We start from the raw sequence: 16,185 nt of genomic DNA, 5'->3' as shown, positions 1-16,185 counted from the left end.
GAAATCCACTGAGAAATCTGACCGTTTCAGCCAGAAATGATGAAATGTGTGTAAGAAGATTTAATCTTATTGAAAAATCTCGAGAAGAAGGACCAACACTGAGGACGAGTCGTGCGGCGCTAGAGATGATGTTTTAAAGTCTAACTGTAAGACTAACGAGTCCAAGAGTTTTCATTTTAGAAAAAAAAATCTCATCGCTGTTTTTTAATATTTTCTCTCACTTTTTTCTCTCTGTAAAACTGCTTTGAAAAGACTTTGTTTTTTGTTTTTTTTTTGCTGTAGAAATCCTTTTTACTTCTTTTTCCCACTTCTCATTCTGAGGAATCAGAATCAGATTATCGCGTTTGAGACAGTTGTGATTTTTTTTTCTTCGCTCTTCCTGTTTGAGCCCCTGTTGACTAAATTCTTGCCCGTGACCCCTGACCCTATGTGGAATGTGAAACGCTCCCCGTCGCCTCTCGGTTCGCACTGAACTCGACACAGATGACAGTCTCACACCAGGAACGGGTTCAGACGTGTGATTCTGCCACAAAGTCTTTCAAATCAACTTTATTCAAAAATATGGGGCCTTTAAAACTGTATCAACCAATTTCAAAGGCGTATCAAAACTTTTAGGATCCAAATTCAGTCAATCAGATTATTTCTGTCCCCATTACCATATCGGCCCGACTATAGGACGACTCTGATTCTGAGACGACCCCTGTCTTTCAAATGTCCTTTTGTGAAAATAAAAATATGTTGAAGACAATAAGGTTACTCAAAAAACAACTTTTTAATCTTACAGTTATTCTAGGAAAACTCACGACAGAGATAACATTTCATGTGATTTACGATAAAAAAAATCACTGCAGTATTAAATAAAATATTATATTCTCTTTCTCAAAAATCTGAGAAAGTTGGCATCAAAACTTGTCTTGTGCTAGCTTTCGAGCCCCTTCCTTCCAGATGGTCACATTCCTCCATTTTGCAATAGATCCAAACCTTGTTAGCGATCATACAAGCAGAGATTCACTGTGACGCTCCATTGGCTTCCTGGTCACCGGTACTTTGGCTCCCACTAGTGGCGCAGATGTGTAATGACAATCTAGTCCTCGATTATAGTACGACCCTATTTTTGAGAACACAATTTCTGGGATAAAACATCGTCCTGTAGTCGGGCCAATACGGTATTTTCTGCGTGTTTCGGTTTAAATGGGGATAGCAGCTGATTCTGCCCTGCGGCCCTTGAGCAGGGCAGCGTGACCCTGCAGATAAGAACACTAAGAACACGTCACGGTGGGAACCAGCCAGCTGTGACGCCTCCAACCCAAACGGAGAAAATGCGACGACCAGAGCAAACGCAAAGGCCGGAGCTTCGTCTAGAACGCCAGGAAAAGTGACCCGTCGATGGCTGGTGAGCAGGAAGCGCCGTCAGACCGCCGCCTGGCGACACAGAGACACTGACGGGCAGGTTCCTGCGTGTGTGTGTGTGTGTGTGTGTGTGTGTGTGTTCAGATCGGGAGGTCCTGCTGGCTGCAGGCCTGCCTCTGGGTCTGCTGTCACTGCTGCTGCTGGTTTTACTGCTGTGCTGTTGGCGGAGGAGGAAGGAGGGACGGAGTCGGTACGAGGAGCTGCTCCCCGCCGTGCCTCCCATCCCACAATGCACTGCTCCAGTGATCCTGGTGTCTCAAGGCTCCTGGACCAGGTCAGTGTGGTGACAACACGCAGAGCGCAGCACAGAGAGGAGCTTTATTAAACTTCATTAGATTAAACGAGGGCTGTCACTTTAATTAGATTCATTAATTACACCGCAAACCAACGTTAGAAAAATGAACCTAAGATTAATTATAACAGACTTGAGTGATAATTCAAAGTGAGTTGAATTGCGAGTTGCCTTATTTAGAGACATGCTATACTGCAGTCAGCTTTACTTTTCATTTTGAATTTAGAGTTTGCTTCAGTGCCAATTTGACACACAACCTTATTTTATTTCTGAAATCCTGTGATTAATTACGTTAATTGGTTTGATCGCCTGACAACTCTAATTAAAAGTCCCACCAGTTGCTGAAAGTGTAGAATCTAGAAAACCAAAAACTGTCAAGTTTTTCCCCATGTGATCAGATGAGGGTCGACTGAAAAAAATGAAAAAAATCATCCCCCAACAAATCCATCGTGCCTCGCCATACTTTCACGTAGAGACGTCATTAAAATATCAAAATGTTGGCATTTTTGTCCTCTATCCAGATGTAAAAACCTGATTCCAATATCTCCTACCAAATTAAAACTGTGAACTTTCAAGTGTTGTGAGAATTTCAGCTGTTTTTGGTGTTTATAATGGGAGTGGGCTGGAGTGGCAGAGTGAGAGGCTCTCGATTTAAACAAAAAAAAAACGTTTTCTTCTCTGGTCCCTGTGGCCACATTTCTGGCTCAATCTTAACAAATTATACCTCAAAACGCAGGTGTTTTCCTTGCGACTCTCGCAATTATTTCGTTTTGTCTCTATCTCAAACAGTTGTCTCTCCAGATGCATTTGTTTGAGGAGAGTGCAGAATGTTGTCCCATCCGCTCCAATGCATTTTGGAGAGAATTTCTCGCTGAAATCCAAAAGTTCCCACACTTTTACAAAGTCGCTGTGGCTGAATGGATGATGCTACAGACATGAAAATCTCAGGATAATTCCATGAAAGGCTTGTGATGCTCAGTGCGAAAACTTTTTTCAATTTCACCTCTCGGTTCTCAAGAAACAACCTTTTTTTCAACCATACAAACTGGATGAAAAACTGCTGATTCACTGTAATGGCTGCTGAGTGCAGCTGGTCTCCATGGCAACACACACACCTGCTGAGTGTAGCTGGTCTCCATGGCAACACACACACCTGCTGACTCTTTGTCATGGCTGATCTCAGCTCAGAATTCGCAGTGAATATGGAGAGGTTTTATAAACACACAAAACAGTCGGCAGCAACTAGCAGACACAAAGTAAAATTTCCTCTGGAATGTTCTAGTTTGTTTTGGAAGTAGCTTCACAGCAGAGCAGGGCTGATGGTTGTTTGTGTGACAGACCCGGTGAAATCCCCTTCACCTTACCGCCGGGCTTCACCGCCCGGGACCACGGAGGCCCGGAGGAGGAGGAGGAGGAGGAGGAGGTGAAGGCGGAGGCTCGGAGGGACGTCCTGGCTCACCGCGGCTCGCTCTCAGTCAGAAGTACGCCGTCCTGCTCCGTTCTGTGTCCATTTACCCTACGATGCTGCTTTGAGTCGCTAAAACAACTTTGAGTGATAAAGTTTTCAGTTTAGGACCTAAAGTCTTTTATTTTGGTGTTTCCTCCAGGCTGGTACCCGGTGGGGACGCTGCTGGCTGGCCTGTACCCGGCGCCCCCCCTGAACCTGGTGGTGGCCCCCCCGCCCGGCATGGCCACTCGCCTCTGCTTCTCCGTGGAGTACCGACACGCCGGCGAGCAGCTCGCGGTCTCGCTGCTCCGCCTCGGCAACCTGCCCCCCCGTTTCCACGGCGACGGCACGCTGGCGGAGCTGCGGCTCCTCCCGGACGACCGGCGGCCCCGGCAGGCCAGGGCGCGCTGCACGGGGCCCGACCCGGAGTTCAACGACTGCTTCGTTTTCCAGGTGAGGCCCTGAAGGGTCACAGGCTTCATCATGAAACTAAGGAGGGAAAGAAAACAGTTTTCTTTGTGTCTGTTGACTCCAGTCTCAGCAACACTGTTTTCATATATGGCTTCAATACGTTTTCATGAAATAGACATGGAATTGGGAGCCTGGCTCCCTGAGCTTGAACCTAAACCTTGACCTTAATTTATTTTTACATTACAATTCTGCCTTTTAAATAATAGAGTCGATTTTTGCCTATAAATGTACAGGCCAACTGTGAAGAGTTCTGTTTTAGTCAGGCGATCAAAAAAATTGATTAAATTGATAACAGGTTTTGTAATTTATTGATCTAATTAATTGTGTTTTAATCTCATCCCTGCTTTAGGTCCCCAAATAAAGAAATCAAATTCCAGGACGTTACAGAATTGCAGAGCATGACTCATCCAATGATGACGAGTTCACATCCACATTTTGATTGACGATGAATGAAAACATTGATGATGAAATGGTAAAAAAATTCAGAAACAAAAAAATTAGGCTGCGTCTCTAATAGGCACTGAAACAAACTCCAAATTCAAAATCATTACTAAAGCTGAGTAAATACAGAAATTCAAAATGAACACTACAGTATAACGTGTCTCTAAATAAGGAAACTTGCGGTTTAACTCACATTGGATTACCTCACAAGTCTGCTATAACTCTTCTTAGATGATTTTTATAACGTGTTAATTTTCAGTGTAATTATTTAATCTTATTAATGCATTAAAGTGGCAGCCCTGAACTATGTTTTCCTCCACAGGTGTCGGGAGTGTGTGTGTCCCAGAGCACGCTGAGTGTGTGTGTTCTGAGTGTGAAGGCCGACGGGAAGCGTCACGCCGTGGGCCGGGTGCTGTTTCCCCTGGAGGGGGAGCTGGGGCAGGCCGGCCGGGTGCTGTGGAGGGACCTGGAGACCGAGGAGGACGCACAGGTGCTTCGGCGTAACACACACACACACACACACACACACACACGTGTCGCTGAAGCCTGTCCCCTCTGCTGTCAGTGTTCGGAGCAGGGCGACGTGCAGCTCTCTCTCTGCTACAGCTCCTCCCTGCAGCGCCTCTCAGTCGTGGTTCTGAAGGTTCGAGGTCTGCAGCTCAGCTCAGACGCAGGTATGAAGAGTAAATGTTTCCAGAGTGCTTCTGTAGACCGGATCACAGGGACCACGCGTCTCGGTCTCCCAGGCGTCTGCGTCCAGGCGAGCCTGCAGATCCACGCTCAGGTGGTGAAGGTCAAGCGCAGCTGTGTCGTGACTGGAGAGGCCGAGCTGAGCCTAAACCACAAGATGACCTTTAAGCTGCGACCTCGGCACCTGGACGAGGCGTGCCTGAGGCTGGAGCTGCTGCAGCTGGGCCAAATCCACTCAGGTGACCCGGCTCCACCCCGTCGCCGCACCGCACTCAAATGAGTGGAGCGAATGGCCCCATTAGGATTCTCTTCTAATGCCTGCTCTTAATTCAAGATAATATAAATTGACTTAATGTGGCTATTTTCAAGGTTTGAGTAAATATGTCCTCAATATCAAGTGTTTCATTACATATATTTATATTTTCTTCTTTATGATATCTAGTTTAATAAGAAATCTTAAGGTGTCCATAAGTTTTATCCATGATTCAAAGACCCCTTATTGTCCTTAACCACCAGCAAAGACTTTATTCAGGATTTTATTTGGATTTTATTAGCTTTACTGGGATGAGTTGACATTCTGATGCATTTCGATTTGGATTCTCTCTTTCTCAGAGCCTCCCGTCCAGCTGGGTGAGTGTGTTCTGGGCCCCTTCATGTATGCTCGAGGGCTTCAGCTGCAGCACTGGATGGACATGGTCAACACGGCGCAGGAGCCGGTCACACTGTGGCACAAGCTGAGCCGCGCCACCTGACCACGATCCAATCTGAAAAAACAACAGAATAGAAAATAGAACAGAATAGAAAGGTGTGGACTGTTGCCTCCTGTGTATGTGGAAACTTAACAACGAAATAAAGATTATTGTTGACTTTCAGTACTTTCAATATTGCTCATTTTTAACTCGTTCATGAACAGGATTTCGTGGAGTTGTTAGAAACAGTTCACTTCCTCAGGCCTTGTTGGAGAAATCATGAGTGAATTTTACTTGAGAAATTTTACTGAAGTTTCCTGTGGCTGCAAAAATCAGGAGAGTTCACTTTAAAACACTTAACGATATATTTCCTGCTGAATTTTTGACGTGGATTTTTTTTTTTTATTTCACCAACTTGTTCTTTCTGTGAAAAAGTAATGTTACAATAATTTAGTGATGCTTTTTAGTTAATTTTGCAAATTTAACAATCATTGTGACCTTAAAAAAGAAGATGTTTTATTTTGTATACCTGTTAAAACATTCCATTAATTATTTGTCCACTGGCACAAATATAAATGTAGAAAAACAGAAACAAAATTTCATGCTTTTTAAAATGTCCTTTTTTACCACATATCTATATTCTCTAGAATTTTGTATCGCTTATCTGTTGCTCAACATAAACTGTAAAATAATGCCGATCTGTCTTTTATATTTAGTTTAATTGAAAACAAACAGCGTCATGTTCCCGGTAGTGTAATTCCACCGCCGTCCAGCAGGCGGCGCCTCCAGCTTTCACGTCTCTGTCCGCAGCCGCAATTTGATGCGCCGAGCGGCAGAACGCGGAAGCGCCGTCATGGAGAAGAACGTGAATCTGCAGTGAATCCTCATTTTCCAGAGATTAAACGAATAAGAAAAAAGCGCCGTTTCAGCTGACGCGAGAGCCCGAACCGGAACCATGAGGACGAACGAGAACACGCTACTGGAGGGACACAACGTCGTGCTGGTTCCGTACAACGCGAGCCACGTTCCCAGGTGAGTCCGAGCACATCTGGACCGCAGCTGGACTGATGTGTCAGACGCACCTCTCCTGATGCACTGCTGCTGTTGCGTGAGTGCGTGCGTGTGTGCTGTCCCTGTACATCGAATGGAGTACATGCAGGTAAAACACACATCCGATCACTTTCTATTGATCACAGCGATCGATTCTCCTGCAGTCCACTGAATTCATCCACATCCTGGACTGGACTGGTCCAAAACTCAGTCTGAACACCAGGACAGGAGACGAAGCGACTGTCAAAGTAAACTAGACGTGTTAAATGTAAAACAGCTGCATGTTCATTGATTGTAGATGCTGAAAGAACGTGAAATGGTTGTAGCTGCTCTCAGAGTGACTCTTACTTTGAAATAACTGATGATTTTTACACAGAAGAGTCCAAACTGTGGCAGTAAGTTTGACTTGCGTATCGTCCATCACTGTAAATACTTAAAGATGTTATTCACTCCTGTTCTTTCCTTTTTTTTCCTTAAACATGTTCATACGGTTCTAAATATTGAGACTCCCTGTTTTTCAGAATGTTTGTATTTATTTATATGAACGTTCTCTAATATCATTTCTAGTCCTCTCTCTTCTGTTCTGTCCTGTTGCTGTTTGTTCTGTTTTGTTTTTCTCATCTTAGAGAGTGAAAAAAGCCGGAGTCAGATGTCAAATTCCTTGCTTGTGATGTACAAACTCGGCCTTTAAAGCTGATCCTGGTCCTGATCTGCGTGCAGGTATCACGAGTGGATGAAGTCTCCTGAGCTGCAGCAGCTGACGGCGTCGGAGCCGCTGACCCTGGAGCAGGAGTACGACATGCAGAAGAGCTGGAGGGAAGACGATGACAGTAACTGATCATGCATCACTCTATACACCTCACGCTGTTTAAGGTCACCAGTCAAGACTGACTGGTCGGCCACAGGAGAACCACAGAGACACACAGCCACACACACTCATGTTCACACCAAGTGTGTTTGGAAAAGCTTCTCTAAAGAGGTGATAAAAAGCTGCGTGTGGCTGCAGACTCCTGGTCCATGCAGGATTCCTTTTTGTCAAAATTAATTCTCCCAAGAATACAAAAAAAAATAAAAAAACCTTCATCAGCTCCCAGGTTTAAAGAAGCTGTTGTGTTTTTGAAAAACAAAAAAAAAAAAAAGTTTTCTTGGTATTGTTTAGATTTGTCATCACACTAATGTAATCCTGATCAATCAGACCAACCAGACCTCCTGCTGTTCCTCCAGAGTGCACCTTCATCATCCTGGACAAGCAGCAGTGGGCGGATCCCAGTTCCAGGGAGGAGCAGTGCATGGTGGGAGATGTCAACATCTTCCTGACCGACCCCTCCGACCCCTCTCTGGCTGAGCTGGAGATCATGATAGCAGGTCTCTCTCTCTCTCTCACACACACACACACACACACACTCTTTCCAAAAATGTCATCTTTCTTAAAATCTTGACAGTTTAGTGTAAATCTTTCCCGCCTTTCTCTGCGTTTCCTGTTTTCCCAGAGCCCAGCTACCGGGGGAAAGGCATCGGCAAGGAGGTGACCAACATGATGATGAGCTACGGTGAGAAATGCAATGCGGGGAAGATAAAATGAAAAAAAACATCAAACAGAAGTTGAACTTCCTGTCCATGAAAAGCTGCAGTATTCAAACCGCCTGACATCTGGACGTCTCTCTATTTCCTGTCTCCACTGGAGGCATTTTGGAAGCAGGAGATTCAACTTCTGTTTGTGACGTTTGAGTTAAGTCAGATCTGCCACATGATCAGATAAAGTCGTCTGGCGTTTGTCGCCCGTTTCTCATTTCTGTCTGATGATGATGAAGATGAAGATCTGTTTCTTCCTCCAGGAGTGAACAAACTTAGGGTCAAAAAGTTTGAGGCCAAAATCGGGCTGAACAACGAGGTCAGCATCGCCATGTTCAAGAAGATGCACTTCCAGGAGGTAACGGCGCCTCTTCATGCTGCGTTCACACCACAGGGTTCACATGACAACCGTGGACACAGTCACTGTGTGTGTGTGTGTGTGTGTGTGTGTGTGTGTGTGTGTGTGTGTGTGTGTGTGTCCAGGTGTCGGTGTGTCCGGTGTTCAGGGAGGTCACCCTGCTGCTGACGGTGGATGACTCGGTCCGGACGAGGCTGCAGGACGACACGGCGCACGTGAAGGAGCGAGACTACAGACTGACCTGCAGCAACAGACACGAGCTGCTGTCCCAGTGAGGAGGGCGGAGCCACAGACTGAGGGGCGTCGGCCTCGGGGGGGCGGGGCTGAACATGCAGCACAGACGTCTGGAGGCGGCAGGTTCACTTCAGCGGGTTGATCCTCAGGAAACTGACTATCAACAGATTCACACTAAGAAGAGGAGAAAGATCAAAGCCTCAAGCAAACCCATTCATTTAAAAAAGGCAAATTAAATTTAATAGAAGAAAAGGATTTTTTTAATTTTTAAGGAAAATCTCTCAAATGGGTGAAGAGTTCAGCCTGGAAGTCCTATTTATTTCCAATGAAACAGTTTTTTGGTTGTAAATGTCTGAAGTATTAAACGTCACATAGAAACATGTTACGATGTACAGGAGGAAACAGCCTCCAGGTCTTTCAGAATAAAAGCCTGCCATTGTCATACGACGCCCCCTTTGCCTCTGTCTGTTCTTAACGGCTCACCAGCAGCGATTTCAGCTTTATGAAATAATGAAATATAAAAATTGCTGCTCTCAGGCACTGTAGTCATTTTGTGCTTTTTTTGTGTTTTTTTTTTTTTTTACAAACAAAACTCTCAAAGAATCTTGAAAACATTACTTGACACAATATAATATTTGAACTGAATTCCTAACCTTCCAAACCATCATTTATATTTAATGAAATGAAAACGGAACAAAGTTCTACTAGTCCTCATGTCTGCACGTTGTGAACAGTGCAGAAATTTACAATCCAGTTTTGCGGCACAAAACAGACGGAACACTTTTAAAATGATTTCACTGGAATTTTTAACCCAGTCTCACTAATTGAAAGTTGGTTTTAATGTCAGTGAGAACTAGAATTTGGCAGTCAGAGAGCGCAGACCTTCGCCACAGGTGAAATCAGTCACCAACAACAAACAGATGTAAACAAAGCCTGTCATCAATTTAAGGCGTAGCACTGAGGCCCTCTGCTGGATAGATACAGTACTACACTGGTCAAATGAAACTCGTCACCCTAACGTAACTCAGCAATAAAAACAACACAATGACGGACATGCAGAAATGCATAACAAAGGAAACAAACAGTCCAACATAGGGTGAAATCTCCTACAGTCGAAGCTCTGATCAACTTTTGAAGAGAAGCCAAGTTGTGGTGATTTTCTCGTGCTGCTGCGCAACTGTTCCGTCCGTGAAACAGGTCCGACTAAGAACTAAAATTAAAGTTCCGCTGGGCGGTACACCCTATCGGTCAATGATAAAGAATCCTTTAAAAAATACCTGGATCCAGACAGTGATCCGGATCATCACCAAAATTTAATGGATTCTAAGTTGGCCCAAGACCCACCTTTCCACAAAGTTTCATTGCAATCCGTCCATTACTTTTTCCATAATGTTGCTAACAGACCAACCAACCAACAAACCAACCAACAAACCTATGTGATTACATAACCTCCTGGCGGAGGTAACGAGGAAACGTGGCGCCGGAGCCGCCGCACTGACTGGCAAGGTGCGGCATTCATGACTGAACTGAACTCAGACCGGTGTCTCCACACACTTCCTGCTTTAATTCAAATTAATTGAATTTTGTTCCTACTTTTTAAAGGGACTGTATCATGCAAAATTCACTTTTAGTATGTTTTCACCTTGTGATATAGTTATGTACTCACCAAAAACACCCCCAAAGCGTTTTTTCCTCCGTGCCTGCGTGTTTAAGCTTTCCTCCTTGTTGTGCTGCTCAGAGAGGCAGCCCCTCCCGCACCCGTGAAAACGCTCTGTTTTCCCACGTTGACGTCACACTGTGAAGATGGCTCCCCTGAGCCCCCCTCCCGCAGGCCCTCGGCCATCAGCGTTGCTGCTTTTTGTAACTCCGATTTCGAGGATAAACTTTGACCATCGTCTGAAAGCAACAGTCAAGCAAGAGCAAGAGTCTGAAGGGTCTGAAGGGTCTGAAGGGTCTGCGCTTGGTGAGTTTCTCACAGGAAAAGACGTTTTTTGCGCGTGGAGAAGCTACAGCTAAAGAGCTAAAGCTAGCTAGCGTATTTGTTTTGAAGCGCTGATTGGTTTAAGTAGCTGTCAGTCAAAGTCCACAGGGGGAGAGGCGGGACTTAAGTGAAACAGAGCGTTTTCTCTTCCGGGTTTCAGAATTAGCCCCAGAAAATCTTTTATTTCACACAAAATTACTTTTCCTTAGCGCCAAAAATAAACTATTACCATGTTAGTGACATTTCTAGGGTTTGCAATAGCTAAAAAAGCATGATACAGCCCCTTTAATTGACAGTAACATAAAAAAAGGCAATTGCACGAGGCCTTAGCTCCCGTTTTTAACTGAAGCTTAAATCTATTTTTTTCCACTGAGGCTATAGTAAGACCATCCATGAGTGAAAATTGAAAAAAAAAAAAAAAAACTTTTTTTTTTGTGCGAAAAATTTTCACTTTATTCTGGAGGGAAGGCTGAGTGAAAATTGAAAAAAATATATAAATTTTCACTTTACTTTGGAGGTAAGGCTATAGTAAGACCATCCATGAGTGAAAGTTTAGAAAAAAATGATAATTTTCGCTTTATTTTGGAGGTAAGGCTTTAGTGTTAACATCCATGAGCATAGCCGAGGGAACTTATTTTCACCAGGGGGTGCTGAGAAAAAAAAAGGGGGGGCGTGCGCACACACACACACACACACACACACACACACACACACACACACACACACTGGGTCCCGGGTTTAATTTTATTAATCAACTTATTCTTCTGCCGCAAACGGCAGAAGTCAATACAAATCAGTGATAAAACATGATAAAAAGTAATTATAAATGTATCTCCAAACTGCTCATCTGCTTTATACCACAGATCTCACTGGACTTTCGTTTTGGATCAACCCTGAAAACATTAAAATAAAAATAATAATAATGCCATCAGGTGACCAACAAATTATATTTGGCTTAATTCCATGAATATTCGAGTGTTGTTCATTAACTTTTGTATTAAAGAAATCAAGCTGATCATGTGAAACATGGTATGGTAAAATAATACGCTAAAACATTAAAATGGCCACATTTTTCATACTTCTTGCAATCACAGCTTCCAGTATTTTATCATAGAAATATTTTTTTCTAATAGAAATTTTGAGGTTAACCTTGTTTTTAAACTATACTTTTTTTTTAACAGTAAAATCTTGAATTAAGTACATTTTTAACCCGTAAAATCAACACCAACACTATCATTACATGGTTTTAGGCCGGGCCACCAGGTGCTCGCGTGGCCAGGCCTGTCTCCAGGTTGGCGCCCCGGCTGTTCCACCAGGCGACGTCACAGTGTTTGATTAAACTTCTCTCAATGGAGCTGTTGGATCGCTTGGGAATCTGTTGAATCAGAAACACAGACAGTGTAAAATGGGTTTAAATGTTTTTTTTTTTTTTCTGCTGCTCTCTTTTTTTGTCTTTCTTCCTATAATTTTTCTTTGTCTTTCTTTTTCTCTCTTTTTTTTCTGCTTCACCACATGCAGAATATGAAGAGTGCTGAGAGATTAAAGATCTGCGTGATCGTGCAACCTATGGACCCCCCCCCACCTGTGCTCCATCTTTATACCCTCGGAGCCAGGGTATTACAACCCCCACCCCCTCCCACCCATCTAGCCCCCTCATGTAAATGTTTATTTTTTTTCTGCTGCTCTCTTTTTTTTGTCTTTCTTCCTATAATTTTTTCTTTGTCTTTCTTTTTCTCTCTTTTTTTATCTTGTCTTTCTGGTTCTCCAGCCAGGGTATCGCAACCCCCAGCCCCCCCAAACTTCCTGCTTTGGACGATAGAAGTGACGGGTCCCACAGCAGCTTCTTATTGATCGAGGTCACACGTCTTCCTTCTACGAAACAATCTGTGCCAGAAACCCTTGTGCCTGCTGTCATGGTCCCTCTGGTCGTCCTGCGTTTTCACCAGCGCCTCCGATACTTTTCGTTTTTTCTTCTCTTTGAGCTCCACAGTCTCCGAAGCTGCGATGGTGCTCTCAGCTGTTTTCAAATCATCAATTCCAGCAGTATTTTTCACATGGACTAATACAGTCCTATTGCCACAGAGATCCTTTGTCTCTTCGGAGGCAACATTCTTTTTCTCCACATGCTCTCCCTTCTTCTCTCTGCTGTGTTTGTTTTTGCCAAAATGCCTCCAGAAGCCTCTTTTTTTCTTTTTCTTGGCCAGGACTGTCTCTAATAAAACTCTGTTGGCCTCCTCTAATCTGATCTTCTCAGCCTGGAGGGAGTCCCTCTCGTTCTGGAGGGACATTTGATCAGCCAACGAGGCCTTCTTCTCTTCCTCCATCCTCTTTCTCTCCTTCACCTCCTGCTCCAGCTTCTCTTCAAGAGCTCCGAGCCTCATTGTCCACTCCTCCTCTTTTTGGAGCTCCAGCTGTGCTCTGTCTGCCAGCAGTGCAGACGTGTTCTGGAGCATTTGATAGAGTCTCCCATTTTCTGTCACATAACTAGACATAGTATGGTCTGAGTCTCTAATCTTCCCCTTCAGCTCGGTCACTTCTCTTTCCAGGTCTGTGATGTGCTGCTGGTGGCTGAGGCTGTCTGCCTCAGCTCTGGTCGTCTTCTCCTTCTGCTCCTGCAACAGTGCAGCCATCCTGTCGAGTTCTTCCTTCACTGACTCGTCTGGTGTCTCTGGTTGTTGGGTCTGAACTTCCGGAACCTCCACAGATTTCTGTGTCCTCTCCCTCTGTTCATTTTTCATCTGCAGAATCGTCATCTCGCGGTCTTTCACTGTCGCGATGAGCTCATCGATATGAGCGCGCATGTCTAAAATTTCAGGAGGAATTCCTTCATTCCAGCGACGTTTTTCTGAAAATCTTCCTCTACCGCGAGCTCGCTGGTTTTCTGCCTTTACATAGGGTCTCCCATTTTCTGTCATATTACTAGACACTATATGGTCCGAGTCCCTAATCTTCTCCTTCAGTTCAGTCTCTTCTCTTTGCAGGTCTCTGCTGTGCTGCTGGCTGAGGCTGTCTGCCTCTGCTGTGGTCGTCTTCTCCTTCTGCTCCGGCAACACTACAGTCAACCTGTGGTCTTCCTCCACTGACTTGTCTGGGCTGTGTTGACTCTCCTGCTGTTCCGTCTGAACTTCAGGAACATCCACAGATTTCTGCGTGCTCTCCCTCAGTTCATTCTTCAACTGCAGAATCGTCATTTCGCGGTCTTTCAGTGTCGCAGTAAGCTCATCGATATGAGCGCGCATGTCTGAAAACTCAGGAGGGTTTCCTTTATACCAGCGGCTGTTTTTGGTAAATCTTCCTCCACCCCGACGACCCTGTTTTTCTGCCAGTCTCCCATTTTCTGTCATATAACTGGACACAATATGGCCTGAGTCTGTAATCCTCCCCTTCAGTTCGGTCACGTCTCTTTGCAGGTCTCTGCTGTGCTGCTGGCTGAGGCTCGCTGCCTCTGCCCTGCCCGTCTTTTCTTTCTGCTCCGGCAACACTGCAGTCAACCTGTGGTCTTCCTCCACTGACTTGTCTGAGCTGTGTTGACTCTCCTGCTGTTTCCTCTGAACTTCAGGAACATCCACAGATTTCTGCGTGCTCTCCCTCAGTTCATTCTTCAACTGCAGAATCGTCATTTCGCGGTCTTTCAGTGTCGCGAGGAGCTCGTCGATATGAGCGCGCATGCTTAAAAGTTCCGGAGGAATTCCTTCAAACCCGCGAGGGTTCTTGGTAAATTTTCCTCTACCTTTCGGATGCTGATATTCTGTCATATCTCAAACGTGTTTCTCAAACAAAATGGAACTGTTGGATTCTTTTGGATTCTAACTCTTCTCTGCTCTCTGTCGCTCGCTGCTTCGCTCTCTGTCGCTCTGCTCGCTGCTTCTCCGGTGACTCGATACAAGAGTGACAACAGAGTCCAACACCGCTGGGTAAACAGTAGACATGAAAGCTAAAGACATCAAAGTCAGCTGAGAGCACTTCCATCGCCATGGTAATGGTTGCTAGGTTCCGCTGTGGTCGTCTCTAGCTCATGCTGCTTCTCCTGGCACAATCCTCTTGGGGTTGTGTTTTTTTACTGTCCAGCTGCACTGTGATTGTGTCTATGTAATCTGCCTTTTGTGAATAAAAACTGATACATAAATTAAATTCATGCTGTTAGTAATTTTTTTCCATTTCAAAGACATTCCAACTTTTTGTTTGCAAATTCAATATTTCACCTTAAATTGCAGAAACTGACAAGTTTTAATTAGATCGTTTCCAGTTTATTTTCAGCTTCATGTGAATTTTATTTTACAAATTTTGACTCAAGTTAGACTTGAGTTTGACTCAATATTCAGCATTTATTCGAACACTTTATCTGAACATTATTTCCACGTCTTCACTTATCTGCAACACTGCTAATTTTTAATAGGCCTTTTTGTAATTTACACCATAAGCTTTCCAGTGAAAACGCATCAATTTAGCGTTTTCGTTTCAGAAAAGTTTCACATTTATGATGCAATATTGTGAGAAACGACAGAAACACTGAAAATGATGCAGTTTTCATGTTGGGCTACTAGCTGGAGCTGTTAGCCATTTTTGTAATGAAACCACACACACACACACACACACACAGAACAGGACACTGTAAACATTAAAATGCCGACTCAACCCATCATTTTGACTTTATCTGCAGCACTTGAAGACTTTTGGGAACATTTCATTTCCACCTTCCATCCTTCATCTCACCATTTCACATTCACTTTCAACACTCTGGTGCTGTTTTGCATTTGATTTTATTAGTCCGGCCAGTTTCTGACTCTCTGGGATTAAAATTCACTCGATTCAACCTTCTTTTTCAACGACGTGTTCTGCATTGCTGACTCACAGTTCTGCAACAGTCTGCAGACCGTGAGCTGCTACAGTCTATTTTGTTAGATGAACGTGATTAATCATTTCTGGTATTGATGGCGTTAATAGCAGGATTTCCTATGAAAACATCTTGTAAACATGTTCAAAAGTTGCATCGATTCATCAAAAACCTTTAACAGAATAAACTGTCACCTCTTTGCACATCTGCTCCGCCTGCCTCCCCAGCTCTAGAAGCTCACTCTGAGTAAAGGAACTATATAAAGTAGCGTTAAGGTGTTGCAGGAGGCTTAAAGGGCAACTCCGGTTTTTTGACACCTGGACCTTATTTATAGGTGTGTCATGCTCATATACTCCCTCAGACAAACATCGTGCAGCTCGGAGTCCTTCAGAAGTTATTTAGATCCAAACGATGTCGCCGCACTAGCGGGGGTGCCACAGCAATGGAGCGTTAGCGCGGGACATAATCTCTGCACAGTTGCTCATTTCGGCTGTAAAGTGAAAATTATCAAAAAACAAATATTTTTTCAATTTTCACCAGTCGATGGTCTTACTATAGCCTCACCTCTAAAATAAAGTGAAAACTAAACAAAAAAAAAAGGGTCAATTTTCACCCATCAATTGCTTTACTATAGCTTTACCACCACTACTGTCATCTTCAGAATAAAGGCCTCCTGCCCTCTGCTGCTCCATCAGTACTGTAAACAACCACATTAT

The 16,185-nt window shown here is 44.2% G+C and overlaps 2 protein-coding genes across 2 annotated transcripts; both read left to right on the top strand.

Moving 5' to 3' along the window:
* The first annotated feature begins 1,386 nt into the window (after positions 1–1,386).
* Positions 1,387–5,503, top strand: syt15 (synaptotagmin XV). The gene is made up of 8 exons (XM_030098780.1): positions 1,387–1,393; positions 1,495–1,684; positions 3,041–3,183; positions 3,310–3,602; positions 4,384–4,551; positions 4,627–4,735; positions 4,808–4,990; positions 5,364–5,503. Exons 1-8 carry the CDS (start codon positions 1,387–1,389, stop codon positions 5,501–5,503), a joined length of 1,233 nt encoding a protein of 410 aa, XP_029954640.1.
* A 731-nt stretch (positions 5,504–6,234) lies between these two features.
* nat9 (N-acetyltransferase 9) lies at positions 6,235–9,101 on the top strand. Its single transcript, XM_030098019.1, has 6 exons — positions 6,235–6,472; positions 7,211–7,320; positions 7,715–7,855; positions 7,981–8,040; positions 8,326–8,420; positions 8,546–9,101. The coding sequence occupies exons 1-6, from the start codon at positions 6,396–6,398 to the stop codon at positions 8,693–8,695; spliced, it is 633 nt and encodes a 210-aa protein (XP_029953879.1). The 5' UTR covers positions 6,235–6,395; the 3' UTR covers positions 8,696–9,101.
* The last annotated feature ends 7,084 nt before the right edge of the window (positions 9,102–16,185 follow it).

Source organism: Salarias fasciatus, chromosome 8, assembly GCF_902148845.1.
Source record: "Salarias fasciatus chromosome 8, fSalaFa1.1, whole genome shotgun sequence".
Lineage (NCBI taxonomy): Eukaryota > Metazoa > Chordata > Actinopteri > Blenniiformes > Blenniidae > Salarias > Salarias fasciatus.
The sequence above is the reverse complement of the archived record's forward strand: the minus strand, read 5'-3'. Positions and strand labels throughout refer to the sequence as shown.

Bases quoted from the DNA above. Each gene is read 5' to 3' on its own strand.
- syt15 (XM_030098780.1), top strand. The intron at 3,184-3,309 runs GTACGCCGTCCT...TGTTTCCTCCAG, and splicing joins CGGCTCGCTCTCAGTCAGAA to GCTGGTACCCGGTGGGGACG. The intron at 4,552-4,626 runs GTGCTTCGGCGT...CTCTGCTGTCAG, and splicing joins AGACCGAGGAGGACGCACAG to TGTTCGGAGCAGGGCGACGT.
- nat9 (XM_030098019.1), top strand. From the start codon at position 6,396: ATGAGGACGAACGAGAACACGCTACTGGAGGGACACAACGTCGTGCTG. The intron at 6,473-7,210 runs GTGAGTCCGAGC...ATCTGCGTGCAG, and splicing joins AACGCGAGCCACGTTCCCAG to GTATCACGAGTGGATGAAGT. The intron at 7,856-7,980 runs GTCTCTCTCTCT...CTGTTTTCCCAG, and splicing joins GCTGGAGATCATGATAGCAG to AGCCCAGCTACCGGGGGAAA.